This window comes from Pterocles gutturalis, unplaced genomic scaffold (assembly GCF_000699245.1).
Source record: "Pterocles gutturalis isolate BGI_N339 unplaced genomic scaffold, ASM69924v1 scaffold6848, whole genome shotgun sequence".
NCBI classification, from domain to species: Eukaryota; Metazoa; Chordata; class Aves; order Pterocliformes; family Pteroclidae; genus Pterocles; species Pterocles gutturalis.
Window position 1 is genome coordinate 967 of NW_010117899.1, and position 13,888 is coordinate 14,854.

The window sequence follows — 13,888 nt, forward strand, 5'->3', positions numbered from 1 at the left end:
CCCCCCAAAACTTTTATTTTAATCTGACTGCTGTCTTTCCTAGCTGCTCTGTCTCACAGGCCTGTACCAGCACCACCTGCCACAACAAACAGGACACCAGGATCCCTTCTACCTGCAAGTTTTCCATCCAATTGGTGCATGTTTTTAGTAATTTATTTTAATTTCTCTCTGTCCACATCCTTCAAATAGGAAGGCCACTGTGGGAGTGCTTGCAGACCTGCGAAGGACAGAGCATCCCTTCACGAGGCTGCAGGGGGCTTGTCGGGGACCCATCCTGAGACGACCCATCGTTGCGCTGAGCTCATCCGCCCCTCTCTGGAGGATGCACCCAGGCACAGCAGCTTTGGGAGGCTCTGCCATGTCCCGTCGTAGCAATTTAAACGGAATTCAATGCTTTATTACCTTATTTTAGTCCAATCGCCCACATTTTGGCTGGCCATCAGCGTCTCCAGATAGTCTCTCCCCACGTTGTAAGGTGGCCGCTCATTAATTTTCTGAGGTAGGTATTCTAATAAGCCAACTGGAATATACCTGTGGTGACACGTAAGGGCACGGTGTGTGATACAGGCTGGGTGTGTTAACGATCCTCTCGGCCGGGGAGAATTACCTGCAGAGGAACGAGAGCCATTCCAGCAGAACTTCCTCGTCTTCTCCACCCCCTGGGTATCGGACCCCCAGTGCTCGAGGCCATAGTTGGTGAAGTCTTTGAGGATATCAAACCTCTCACTGGAGGAGATATCCCAGTGTCTCTGCTCCTTAATTTCAGTGAAAAGCCACGGTTTGATGAGTGCCCCTCTGCAGCCAAAAAAAAAGTGCATGGTTATTCCCACAACCGATGCTTCGGAAGATGCCAACCAATTCAAGAGACTTTCCAGCGCTGACCTGCCAGCCAACGCCGCTTTATTTTTTTTTTTCAATTTCAACAGGAAGCTGCTGTTAAGTTCCCACAGATGGAAACTGATTTTAACAATTTTCAAAGAGTAGTTTCACCAAGAGGAAACTTCTAGTGGTTTGGGTTTGTTTAGGAATTTTTTTAATTCCTTTTTTTTTTGCTCTTGCACCAATAGCAAAGGGGAAACACAGGCACTTGCATTGCAATCATAATTCCCAAAACGCCCAGCTGCATGGCTCGATTAGCATCTTCGTAAGACAAAATATCACCATTGCCTGTGCAGAAGGGAGAAGCCAGAGGTCAAAGCGATAGATGTGGGCGAGTCAAAGTAAGTTAATCCAGGCATGGGATAAAATTCCAAAGGGACACGGGGGCCAAGAGCCAGACTGTCCGAGGAGGTTCTGGGGCTCCTGTTTGGAGACTCCCAGGGATGTTTCTGATTCATGTTCCCCTTACAAGGACAAGGAGCGTTCTCCTCTCTTATCCTCCCCTCCCCTGCTTTAGCTGGGACTGTCCGTGCCGCAGTGCCCAATGGAGAAAGGACCTACTAAAAACCGGGTGTTGGCTCCCTCTGTCGAGTCACTAGCAGCAGTAGGGATACTCCAACCTTTCCCCCAAGGTGAATGTCCTTGGGAGTGTGATTTTTTTTTCTTTTTAAGGATATTTCCAATCAAACACGCAGCACTTTCAGTCCACACGACAAAACAACAGAAACACCTACCAAAAAGAGGCATGGGGCTCGCTGTTTTAGCACACTCTGCAATGTAGTCCCAGTCAGCACTCCTCGTGTACCACTGCTCCCTGGATCGGCCGTGAAGCTAGGGGAGAAAGTCGCGGTGAAATCTCAGCAAATGCCCCGGAGGAGGCAGGGCAGAATGGGAGTGCTCTTCCCCACACAAATGAGACGGTCCCGTCACTTCCCCAGCCCTGCTATAACGAGGATTATTTGGCTGAAACCTCTGTTCCAGAGTGCTGTGGGAACCATCTCTCTTTAGAATGGATACAAGGGTCAGGAGCACCTAGGAAAATACTCCCTGCATCTGAATTTTTCTCTGTTCTTAGCAGAAAATACTAAAAGGTAGTACTCAGCTGGTTAAAAGTGTTTGAAAGAGCTCCTCGGCCTTGGAAAGAGTAAGGTCACCCCCACAGTATGCAAACAGAGTTCCCCAGACACCAGCCAACAACCTCACGCCACAGCAAGTATCCCTGTACCGTGACCATGGCTGCTCCCCAGTCCCAGATCTTGGGGATTAATTTATGAGCTACGTTAATCTTTTCTTGCACCCCCGTCCGAATCTTCATGGTCAGCAGGACATCCAGCACCTGCAGAAAGGGGAGAGTGAAAAGGCTGGACTGGGGCAGGAGTCGGCTCCATCGGCTCCTCTCCCGCTGCCAGCAAGTGTCCTCACTCACCGAATTCATCCCGCGGACGTTCTGTTCAAACTTGTTGGATCGAGTCATCAGAGCACAGCCACCTCCCTGGGGAATAAAAAGTGACATGGTCAAGACTTTGCATCTCCTTTCCTAGTGAAGAGCCTCCTCGGAGCTGCTCGACAGCGGCCCTCTCCTCGGGGGTAAGGCTTGGAGCAGCTCAAGACTTGGAGAAAGGCGACTCTTCAACAAAAAACCAGCTCTTTTCCCACCCAAATTCTGCCTGCTGCCGGGCAGTTAACTGTTCCCTGCTCCCTGAACAGATTACTCGCCTTCTTGTAAATGAACTGGGAGGTCTGGATTGGACTGGCAGGAACGGATCAGGCAGCAGGGGATGAGGAAGAAGACAAGGATCTATTGAAAGAAGCAAAACGTCCTGCAGAACATCTTCTTACCTTCTTGTAGACCAGGTCGACGGGACACCCAATGTTGATGTCCACAAAGTCCACTTCAATTGTCTGGTTCAGGAGCTCTGCGCATTTGGTCATCGTTTCTGGAAACGCTCCCTCCAGCTGCCACAGCGGGACGGTTTGCATGAGTTCAAGAAGGAGCTTTTCTCCCCAGAAGTGAGTTATCATTCCTTTGGTTATCAAGGTGATAGCACTCACCTGCACCCCAAAAATGTCTTCGGTATGATGCCGTTTGAGGAGAGCCCACTCGGAGGACTGGCCCTGGTTTGTGCCCACAGCCATCTCTCCACAGGTGACATCTGCACCGAAGCACTTGCATATCCTCTGGAAAGGGAGGTTACCACACTGAAAGAGAGAGAATTTTGTCAGATTTGCTCTGTTCCACAATGTGGAAACATCAAATTTTGACAAAAGGAGAGAATTAGCCACCTACTGTGGTCAGCGGAGCCAAGTAGAGCTTGCATTGGATTTCCACCTGGAAAAAAAAAGGATGGAGGAGCACGTGAGCAGAGCTAAACCAGCAGTGGGGAAACAGGAAGATATTCCAGTTACCCAGTTTATGACTTGCCTTGAGTAAAATTCAGTGGGAAACCCAGGAAATCACTGGTTTTGTTTGAGAACCTCAGCTATTCCCTAAGAACGTACGGTTTGGATAAAAGAACCACAAACTCGAACCTCTCAATTTGTTTTCACTGCTCAGCTTGGAGGAAACTCAAAGCAGTGACAGAAACAGAGGGCTGCAGGACTGGCTAACGGCTGCAAGGATGGAGGGGCCGAGGAGGAGAGGAAGGAGGCAACGCTCTCACCCCAGCAGCACCCCGCGGCACAGACAAACCAGCAAGGCCCAGCCTGGGCTCTCCTTGCAGATCATTTCCACGTGCAAGGGGCTGCAGCTTGGTTCTCACCACTCTGAGGATGACAACACAACCCCAAGTGCTCACCTTCCCCCCATCTCTGCTCCAAAACGCCACATCGAGTATTCACCTTTGGCTCTGAGTACAAAAAGGAGAAAAGCAAGAAGGGGAATCCATGAGGCCCCGCAGCAGAGGGGTGCTGGTGGGTGCCTCCGGCAGTTTGGGGTGGTTGATTATCCATCCCCGATGCCACTAGATGGCAGTGACTGCTGCATTAAGTGGAACATCCCCAACGGAGCTGCCGTCCGCCCTGGGATTTCTGCTTGAGGGAGGAGATGGGGAGAGATGGAGGCGATGGGGAATGTGCTCCCCTTAGCCCGAGCAGCCCTGCCTTGCACTGAGAGGTTGGGGTCCTGCTCCTGCCTCACCTGGCACCGGGCTTTGGATGCCGTGTGCCATTGACAGACAGGTGCAGTGCTCCTGGGCAAGCACAGGGAAGTAAATTTGCCTCTCTCAGCTCTTGGGCACAGAAATCTCTTGGGGCTGCTTACTGGGCTGGTGTCCCTCTGCACTACACAGCCTGTTAGCACAGGACAGGGGTCCTGCCTGGTGTAGGCACCCAGTCAATGTGAAGTCAGGTCTGGGGGGCCCTAGGGAGGCGTTTTTTCTCTGGCAGGTAGTGCAGTGAGGTGCACAGTGCATATCTCACCCGAGAGCTGGCCAGGTATTGTGGAAGTACAGCAAAACAGATTTGAGAAGAGTTTGAGGGAGGATAACTAGTTAAGTTCAGCACTTGTTTATATCCTGACTCCTCCCATGAGTGGGATGCAACCCACCAAAAAATCCCAGGAGTGGGCTGTGGAAGGGGCATGCAGGAAACGCTTTACAGTGGGAATAAGCTCACTGACTGGGATGAGAAAGGAGAGGTAGAGAGGCTGCAGGCCATGGAGCGGTGAGAGCATGATTACAAATTGCAGGCTGCAGCGAGAGAGAACAGGGAGCCCAAGGTAGAGGCGCGGGGTAGGGGGAGACAGCATGGCCAAAGCGGTGGGTGAGGCAGAGGATCTTTGCATCAGCTTTCTCTGTCTAGGAGTTTTGAAGGTCAGAGGAAAGGTCTCTGGTGAGATACATCATCTTTTTCTCCAACCTGCAGACCACTCAGGCAATGTGCCCGCTCTGGGATGTACATCCCACGCTTCTGCAGTGGCAGCAACAGCCCACTCATGTGCCTGCTTCTCTCCTGCATCTCAGCCCCTGCGCCAGCTGCTGCTGCATGGTGGTCACTAAGACCCCAAGCCTCTGCGCCAGAAAAGGAGAGAGGTGCACAGTGCACGGTGTAAGCAGGCAAGGGACTGGGGCCTCGTGGAACCCAACTTCTCCAGTTCAAAGACAACTCTCTCTGGTGCAGCATCACACTGTAGCGTGTCTTTGCCCAGTTGAGACTGGTCTGCTAAAAAGAAACAGAGGCAGCCGTGTTAGCAGACTTGGAAGCTGTGATTCAGGAAGGTCCCGCACATCTCCTCCTGTCTGATTCTTTGAGGGAGACAAGTAATTTCTCATCTTTCCTCAGGGTTTGTGGTCTGGTTGGATATGGGGAAGCCACTTCCCTAATTCCTGGCAGGGACAGGATGCTCCCACAGACCTGTTCCTCTCCTCCGGGCAGCCTTCTCAGGCTCCAGACAGCAGCATGTTTATATCCTTTTTATTAGTCACCACTAAAATGCAATAACAAACCACTGCTCCTCTGGCAGGGTTAGGAGAGTGAGGACAGCTAGCTGGGGGGACAGTGGCTGCCGAGAGGACGGAGGACTGAAGGGTGGTGCCCTGGTGACTCTAGCTGGGCTGTGCCATGGTGGGGGTGCTGCAGCCCCCAGGAGACAGGTCCCCGGCGCACTGGCTTGTCAGCTGAGCTCCCAGGCAGAAGGGACAGCATGAGTGCCAGCGCAGCGGCAAGTCACCGCTACCCCGCAGCCGGTGGGACACAGCATCGCTGCAGTTCCCTGCCCTCAGCAGCCCCATCCACTGGGGTCTGTGCATCCTCCCAGCTCTGCCAGCCCCAAGGGGCAATGTGTTTTCTGAAATCAGCTTTCACTGGCAGCGCGTATGGTGTCCATTGTTAGAACAGTGCAGTATGCGGGGGGAGGGGGGGGAGAGACCCAGGTTTGAAGGGCTCCTTTGAAGATCTTTGTCTGAATAATACAGATGCCAGCCTAGCAAGACCCCTACGCCTGCTGAGCCCATCGCTGGGCTTTGGGGGGACCTGGGTCAGTTCTCTATGTGTGTGTATATGGAAGTATTTTTTTGCTCTTAAAAACAAAGCAAGGGAATGAAGCAGTACAGCCGCACAGCCTCCCTTATGTGCGTTTCAGGCTATATACTAAAAACAGCAGAGCACTGCTGTTAGAATGAAGGTGCTCTTTAGTATGCAGCAAAGTAATTATTTCCCAGTCAGTAGATAGGACTCCAGCCACTTGGCACTTTCTTACGTGCCCTTTTCCAATCCGAAAGAGCAACTTGGGATTCTGTGACAATTCAGGCAATCAGATGACCTCACGCACATGGCATTCATTCACTAGAAACACCACACAGATCCCATTCAGCCTCAGCACTCGTAAATCCGTGTGACACTTTTATCTATTTATAAACTTTTAACAGCAGGTTTTGATTGTTATGCAAGCCATTTTCCAGGGATTAATAAGCAGCTTGTATTGATGGCTGCGAGAAGGACCATTAACTGCTCTGGGACAGTCATTAATCTGTAGTAAATGCTCAGCATCTGGATCATTTCTACGTAATTAAATAATCAATACCACCTTTTGATTCAAATAACTGGAGAATTCTAGTTCAAATTTGTCTTGGCTTAGGGTGTTCTTAATTCTTTTCATGTACAACAGGGCAGGAAACAGGCACACGGGCAAGTGAGAGCTTCTCTTGGTGTGACTCGCTCTTAAATTACCAGCTATTTCATACAAAAGTTTCAAGTGATCAAAATGTAGTTCAAACTGGGCATCAAAACCTATTAATTGGACTAGATGGAGAAAAAAAATAATCACAGAAGAAATCACAAAATAATGACAAAAAATAATCACCTTTTTGTGTTGGTGCAGAGTTCTTTCATTATGGGAACAAAATAACGGTCTTTGAGTGACCCAACACTGGGAGGTAGCCTGGCAGAACTCAAGTTATCAAACAGAAACTCCCCCTGCCCAGCCACCTCCAGAAAAGCCCTTTTGATTCATTACCCATCTGGCTAACATGACCTCTGTGTCCTCAGGCAGATGGGGTTTTGGTCTTCATTTCTCTTTCCCCTCTTCCCCTCCCTCTCCTTTTCTCTCCCTGGGCAGTGGTATAAGTCCCTCCTCTGGTTTTGGTTTGTTCTCATCATTGCTGTCGAACCCAGTGGTCTGCAGAGGTGCTGACAGGTGAAGGTAATGGTGCCCATTGCAAACCCGGTCAGGGAAGAGCAACACTGCAGTGGTGCTGCTGCCTTCTCCATGGAGAGCTGGGGAAATGCCTGGGCAGGCAGAGCTCATCACAGGTGAGAACAGATAAGTGAGATTTGAAAACATGACTTTCAGAAGAAAGAAAGAGACTTTCTGTATCATCACAGGATCATATGTTAATTCCCATCCTTTTGAGGGATGTTTGTTTCACTTGATAACAAATCTGAACCTTACCATAAGCACATGATGGATGAATGATGACTCACCTTCACTGTTACCTAGAAAAAAAGCAAACACTCATACAGTTAGTTATCTATTCATATTTTGAGGCTGGAAAGAGAGGAAGTTGTTTTTGCAAGAAGTAAGAGAGGAATATCTCTGACCCGATAGCAAAGCTTTCAGATGTAGCTACTGTGAAGACACTTATGAAGTTAGGCATGAAGAGATAAAGAAAAGGGGACACTGGCCATCATGAATTCAGATCAGCTAAGGGATAGCTGAGTTTGTGAGTGCAAGGGCTTCCCTTTAAAAGAGAGCAGAGAGGAGAGGATGTGCTGAAACCTGAGAAGAACAAGGAGCTAGAAGATGAGAGGACTGCAAGCCATAAGGGATGCAAGACCAGGCTGGATGAGGCTTTGAGCAACCTGGTCTAGTGGAGGGTGTCCCTGCCCATGGCAGGGGGATTGGAACTTGATGATCTTTAAGGTCCTTTCCAACCCAAACCATTTTATGATTCTATGATAAAAGTATCTGAAAGGGCTAGCTGGAAAAGCAAAGCAAGGATAATTTGTAGCAAAAGGAAGAACCCAGGATAAGAAGGAAGAACCAGCAGATGACAATAGCTTTGTCTGGGGAAAAAGTTGCTGCAATCAAATTGCTGTCAATCTGGGGATGAGAAGGGGACAAGAGCAAACTAGGAAAGGATTTTAGTATCATTATGAAAACAAAGCAGCAGGTTTAAATCAAAAGGTCTTTGGATCAGGGGATGTGCCTAATCATGCATTCATACAGTGACTGACAGAATGGGGCTTTTGTCTTGACTTGAGCCTCTGAGAGTTGTCAGAAACAAACACTACACCATGGCAAGCTGCACCAGGACCTCCGAGATATACACAGGAGAATAAAAATGAGAGGATGAAGGGGAGTGCTCATCCCACATAGTGTGGAAAGCAATCACACGTTCCCAAAGGCCCAGCAGGGACAGCTAACAGAGATTTCTCCAGCTGTCTCAGTATCCATCCTATTTAGGTAATGCCTAACATGGGCTGTGCCTGCCAGGGCAGAGCTGGTCTAATGGCTCTCAACTCCCCAAAGGAGGAGGTGTCCCTTGTCATCTGTGGGTAGCTGTGACAGGAGTGCACCACGTAGGGACTGGGTTCCCGCAGGCTCAGGTCTGCGGCAGCACTGCTGGGTCCCCTCTGCCAGTGCCTTTCCAGCCCCTCTGCAGTGAGTGCCTGGGGAGCCGCAGGGGAAGGGACTGCTCCTCTCCAAATCAGGGTGGGAGAATCACCCCCAAGCCCCTGTCCTCCCTGATAAAACCCCATGCCAGGACCCTGCCAGAGCAGCAGAAGGGGATCTGTAAACTTGGAAAGAGCAGACTCTATCTCAAAGGCATACAGTGCCACAGGGCTGCAGATTGAAGCTGGAATTTCCAATAAGAGGTTGTTAAAATCCTTTAGAGGTCATACATGAGCAACCAGAATTTGAGCATGGCTTTTTCTTTAGGAATTCTCAACAGTGCTCGTGTGTGTTATTCTGAAACACACAGATAAAACACTCCCTCGGTCTATTTTTTCTTGTACTAGAATCTGGATATTGTTATGCAGATTTCCACCATAGCAAAATTACAGCAGAATAAATAGCTCTGCTATACACGAAGGGGAATCCTCTTACATCTTCAGTAACTCTCAGTAAGCATCATTGCTATTATACCAATTGAAGAGACAGAAAACAATTTTTAATTAAAAATATTTATAGCAGGCATAATACCAACTGCCAGTTTCACTATCCAGTGAATGCATTTTGCAGCTGGTACTAATTCTCTCTTATTTCCATGAGGTTAGCCAATATCAGCTGTTCATTAAGCAGAGGACATTTCAGGAGTATCCATATTATATGCTGTAACTAACTGAGAAGTTCTTCCTTTGACGGATTTTAGGAAATCAAGATTGCTTTGCTATGTTATTCTGGAACTTCATAATAGAGAGGTCATTTCCCAGTGATCTCAGTGGGCTGCATCATCAGTTTTATTCAAATCAATCCTACAAACTGCTTTCCAGCAGATAAGAACATTTTAATTAGCAATATGTCTTTTGTCTTCTATCTGCAGTGGAGTAGGGGGTGGGAAATTGATTTCAGCACGCCCTTTATTTTACTGGGAGAGCAGCATAATCAGAAGGTGTCAGCAGAAACACGGGCAAATCAATTTTGAGATACAGAGCTTCGTACAGCCAACCGCACGGCTGTTCCTTGTGCTGAGTCCAGCCGGGCTGTGTGGGCAAGTTCACTGCTGCTGACGGCACCAGGCGTTCCAGGGGCAAAGTCTGATATGGCTTTCTTGGGTGAGTGGCGTGGTAGCAATTGGCTGTCTCATGCTGAAAGGCTCACGCTTTCTGTGACAGAGAGCACGTAAGATCTCAGTTCCTGTCCTGGTTAGATGTATGTATCAGAAAATGTGTTTGTGAGTAGCTGTAGATGATGGCCAGCTGTCCCAAGGAGAGGTAAGAGTTGCTGTAAGCTGTAAGCTGTTGCTGTAAGCTGTAAGATTCTGCTGCAGCCGTAACTCAGGCTCAGAGGAAACCAGCAGGCAGAGGATGGGGCCCACAGGAGCCCTGTTCCTACATATCTCCCTTCCTCCTCCCTCTCTATGCCAGGGGAAATCCAGAGCTGTGTCTCCACCAGTTTTGTGCCCACAAGAAGCTCTGTCCCCGTAAATGCAGGGATTGAGAGAGTCAGTTTGTCCTTGGTTCACATTCATGTGGCTCAGAGGGGACTTGGCATGCTGAAGGCTCCAGCCCATAAAATCTAACGCAAAACTTCTTGTTCACTGTATTCACCCTGGGATAGCTGGCAGCCCATCCAGTGAGGAAATCCCCATGTGATTTATCAAAGTAGCAGCTGGGAACTGACAAACCAAGTGGCTCATCATAACCTGGCTTGTGACTTGCTAAATCCCATATGGTTATTGTTTTTCACTTTAAAATATTAGCAGTGAGTTTCAAAATCCAGAATTTAGCAAGCTGTGTTTCATAATTGGAAAGTTCAAACCGTATTTGAATCTGTGAAGTCATTTACAACATGCTTATCCTCCCACCCGCAATAGATTTTACAGCAATTTCCCCTGGCTCGAATCCCCAGTGGCAGCAGAGGAGCCCAGGAGACCGAGCTGGAAAGGCAAGCGATGTGAAATGGTGGAGAGGGGGATCTGTGAAAGGAGCAGAGGTTGTCCCAGGAGGTGATTCAGAATAAGAGTTTAATATAGGGAGGTGCTCTGAGCCACTCCCAGGGGGGCTTTCCCCCTTCCACTGCCTGCAGACTGACCTATGAAGAGCAGCTGCTGTCACTTAATTAGCCTTTGTGAATATTCTGCTTTAATCCATCTTTAAAGCTTGCGAAAGCCTAACATGTCCATGTGCTGATCTTGCTCTAGGCAAGCATTGTGCCAGTCATCAACAGCTTCAAGAAGCTGAGCTCCACCAGCTCCGTATAGGAATGTCCAAGCTGTTACATCTGTTTTCTTTTACCTGCAGGGAAATAAGTCTTTCAGGCAACCAAGGAGCCAACCCTTTCTCCTTGCACAGGTGGCAATAAAGGCTTCCAGAGCACTTTGGACTGAGCATATGGAATACAGTCACCACAGCAGTCCCAGATCTGACTTTAGTCATTATGCCCTAGGCTGGCTCTGATTTTAGCTGTTCCCCTCAGTAGTTTGTGAAGGTGCGCAGTGTGCATTCGAGTGATGTGCTGTTTATTTCCTAATGATAGCAAGCAAAGTTTCAGTGAAAAAAACAATACCAGGCAACCCTCTGGAGAGGTGGTCTCTGAACAAGTGGAACAGCAGAGTGTGAAGCATTCCTTCTCATGCTACTCATCTTTTTCGTCAGCTGTTCATTAAATGACATATGGAAAAGCAAACTGTTATTTTCACCAAATGTTCTGTCTGGGTTTAAGGAGAGTTCAAATGTTGAACAATACTGAGTTTGCACCAGCCCAGACAAAGGGGAGCTGGGCAATCTAGTCAACTCTACAGTGAGCTCGAGGACCTGGGTATCCATCACCAGAGCCTCTACTAAGCTTGACCAACCACTTTCCTAACTTTAACTGTAAATTTTCAAAGGCAGGAACCTTCTCTAACTATGTGTCTGTACAGGAGGATTTGAGTTGATCTTGTGTGAGATACAGCTGCAGCACAGGCTGCTGGCTGCTGAACTTTGGGTTGGTTGTAAAGCCCTATCTGATGCGGAAGGAAACACAACAGAGCTGGTGGGTGGCAAAGCAGCTATTAAAACAACCATTTCAAATAAAATGTCACAGACTGAAGGTTGATTTATAAAATTTCATTTTTGCATACCACTGGGCAGAAGAAAAGAGCCCATCTGTTCTCCAAGCATTGCACATTGTTAAGCAAACTACTTGCAGCTTGGCAAACCAGAACATTAGAAGAAAAAAAAAAAAAGCCACCATAGATGAGCATGCATACAAGATGAGTCGTTGAAGTTTACCCAAAAGCAACATAAAAATTATGGTTTTTGCCAGGAAGCTATGCCAGAGTATTCTCACAGGCTTGGCTCGCCAGGACAGGCAGACAGAGAGAGAAAGCGTCAGGGAATAGGGGCTCATTCTTCTGCCACCGAGGCTGGCGAGGGCTGCTTGGCTGCTCGCTGTGGGGAGAATGCGTGTGTTTGTCTTAGCAGACAAGGGGCACCATTATCACATACCTCAGCAGGGTTGTGGATGTCAACCAAATAATTGGTTTTATTTAGAATATGACATCGAAATGGTGAATGAGGCATTTTGGGTGTCCTGGAAAGATTTTATATACAAACCAGCTGGAATCCCATTGACAGGAACAGCCTCTTCCTTTCCCTCGCCCCCCTGCCCATTACTTGCAGTGAGACAGAGCTGGAAGTGGCTGAGAGGAGCTCCAAGAAGCCTGTGCCTTTGAGCAGTAAAGCCTACTGTTGCTGAACATCTGACACTTTTTTCATTAAGAGGGACCCAGGCAAGCATTTCATCATTGAGATGAGTATTTAATACATGAATGGGTAGCGAGAAAACATATTTGTGGCCATTTCAAAAAGCTGTCATACAAGGAGACTCCAAGTCTGAGCAGGTTGGAGAAGCTGCAGGGTGCTTTGGATATCTCTCAAATGAACTCACACTCGTAAAGAACAAAGTTGGTGTTAACAGCTTCCAAAGAAAAGTGAGAAGTAGAGTGAGCAGGCAGGCATGGGGCAGGCAGAGGGTGCCAGGATCCAGCCTTCCTTTAGCACAACCATTAGGCTATAGGGAATGGGGGAGCTTACACGGCTTCCTATACAGAGCATCACAGCTGCACCCACCCCAAAACAATACAACATTAGTCCCATCACTTCATAACTGCATGAGTGATGTGCTGGAAGCTTCCAGAAACTCAGCAAAGGACAGCCTGTCCTAGTAGCTCCAGTACATCTCATGGCAATTCTTACTGTGGGAAATTACCATTTGTTCAAGGACAATTATTATATGTAAATATGTTCAAAACAAAGACTGAAAGTGAGTGAGGACCTCCAATACCTGGAGACAGAAGAATGTTTCAAATGAGATGAAAAAAGGGCAGAAACATTCAGGCAAGTGCTTTTTCTCTCCTTTTGGAAGATGCAGGATGCTGTCTCCTGTAACAGGAGCAGAGTGAGTCTTGCGCATCCCAAGTGTGTCCCAAAAGAACTGGCTGAGAAGGGAATGATTTTTCAGTAGCTTCTTAAGTACCAGGGGAATTACAGAAAATTTAAAGCAGGAAGATGATGTGCTAATTGAACAGGACAAGGGGGAAGTCACTGTCTGAAAGCTGTAGACTGGCCAGCTGATTTCTTGCCATCCTAGGTGAAACTGTGGAGAAGTTTGATGTGCAATTCAATGACCAAGAAGATGTACATTTAGTCACTGACACCAATATTTTATAAGAATAAACTGGCATTATTGAACGTATCTTCCACTTTTCCAGTCTAGAAGTTTGGCTGATGAAAGGCAGTTGTGGACACACAATAGACTTCTAACCCATACACGTTATAACAGGCTAGCTGGGCATTATCTCAAAAGAAAACCCACCAACATCAACAAAAAATCCCTGCTACATGATACAGGACAAAGCCTGTGGATTAAGACCTTGCTGATTAACAAAGAGGAACAGTCATGAAATGAACTGCCAGATTTTGGATTCAATCATTGTAGGACCAAGGCAGGTTTTTTTGTCAAACTATAGAAAGTAATTACAAAAACACTGCAAAGCCAATCTGTGGAAGATGCCCAGGTTGCAAAGGAAATATGCTGTGGTATGACAGTCATGTGGAGTGAGCTGGGGCATTTGCTCATCTCAGGTCACCCAAACAAGAAGAATTTTAGCACAAGACAATGGAAAACCACACGTCTAGGAAGGAGGAGTGCTGGCTGAACCCACACGGTGGGGAAAAAAGGGCCCTAGAAAGAAAACTTTTTTAGCATTTGGGAATTAAACAGCACAAGCCATACAACTGAAGTCCTCAGAACAATGCTGTGGGGGAAAAAAAAGACATACGGATATATGGACAAGAAAACAGTGAGCAACACAGTGACACAACTACTTGTATACAACATTGGTGAGATCATCCTGGAAACCTGTGC

At 47.8% G+C, this 13,888-nt stretch overlaps 1 protein-coding gene across 1 annotated transcript; it reads right to left on the reverse strand.

The window, feature by feature from the left end:
* Positions 1-402: 402 nt before the first annotated feature.
* LOC104463587 (tRNA-dihydrouridine(47) synthase [NAD(P)(+)]-like) lies at positions 403-7,308 on the reverse strand (the record flags this gene model as incomplete). Its single annotated transcript, XM_010075972.1, is given in 11 exon segments — positions 403-531; positions 608-635; positions 638-795; positions 1,092-1,167; positions 1,614-1,710; positions 2,105-2,215; positions 2,306-2,371; positions 2,719-2,835; positions 2,932-3,078; positions 3,167-3,208; positions 7,297-7,308. Coding segments are annotated over 11 exon segments (983 nt in total), but the record flags the coding sequence as incomplete, so codon positions are not given.
* Between the last annotated feature and the right edge of the window lie 6,580 nt (positions 7,309-13,888).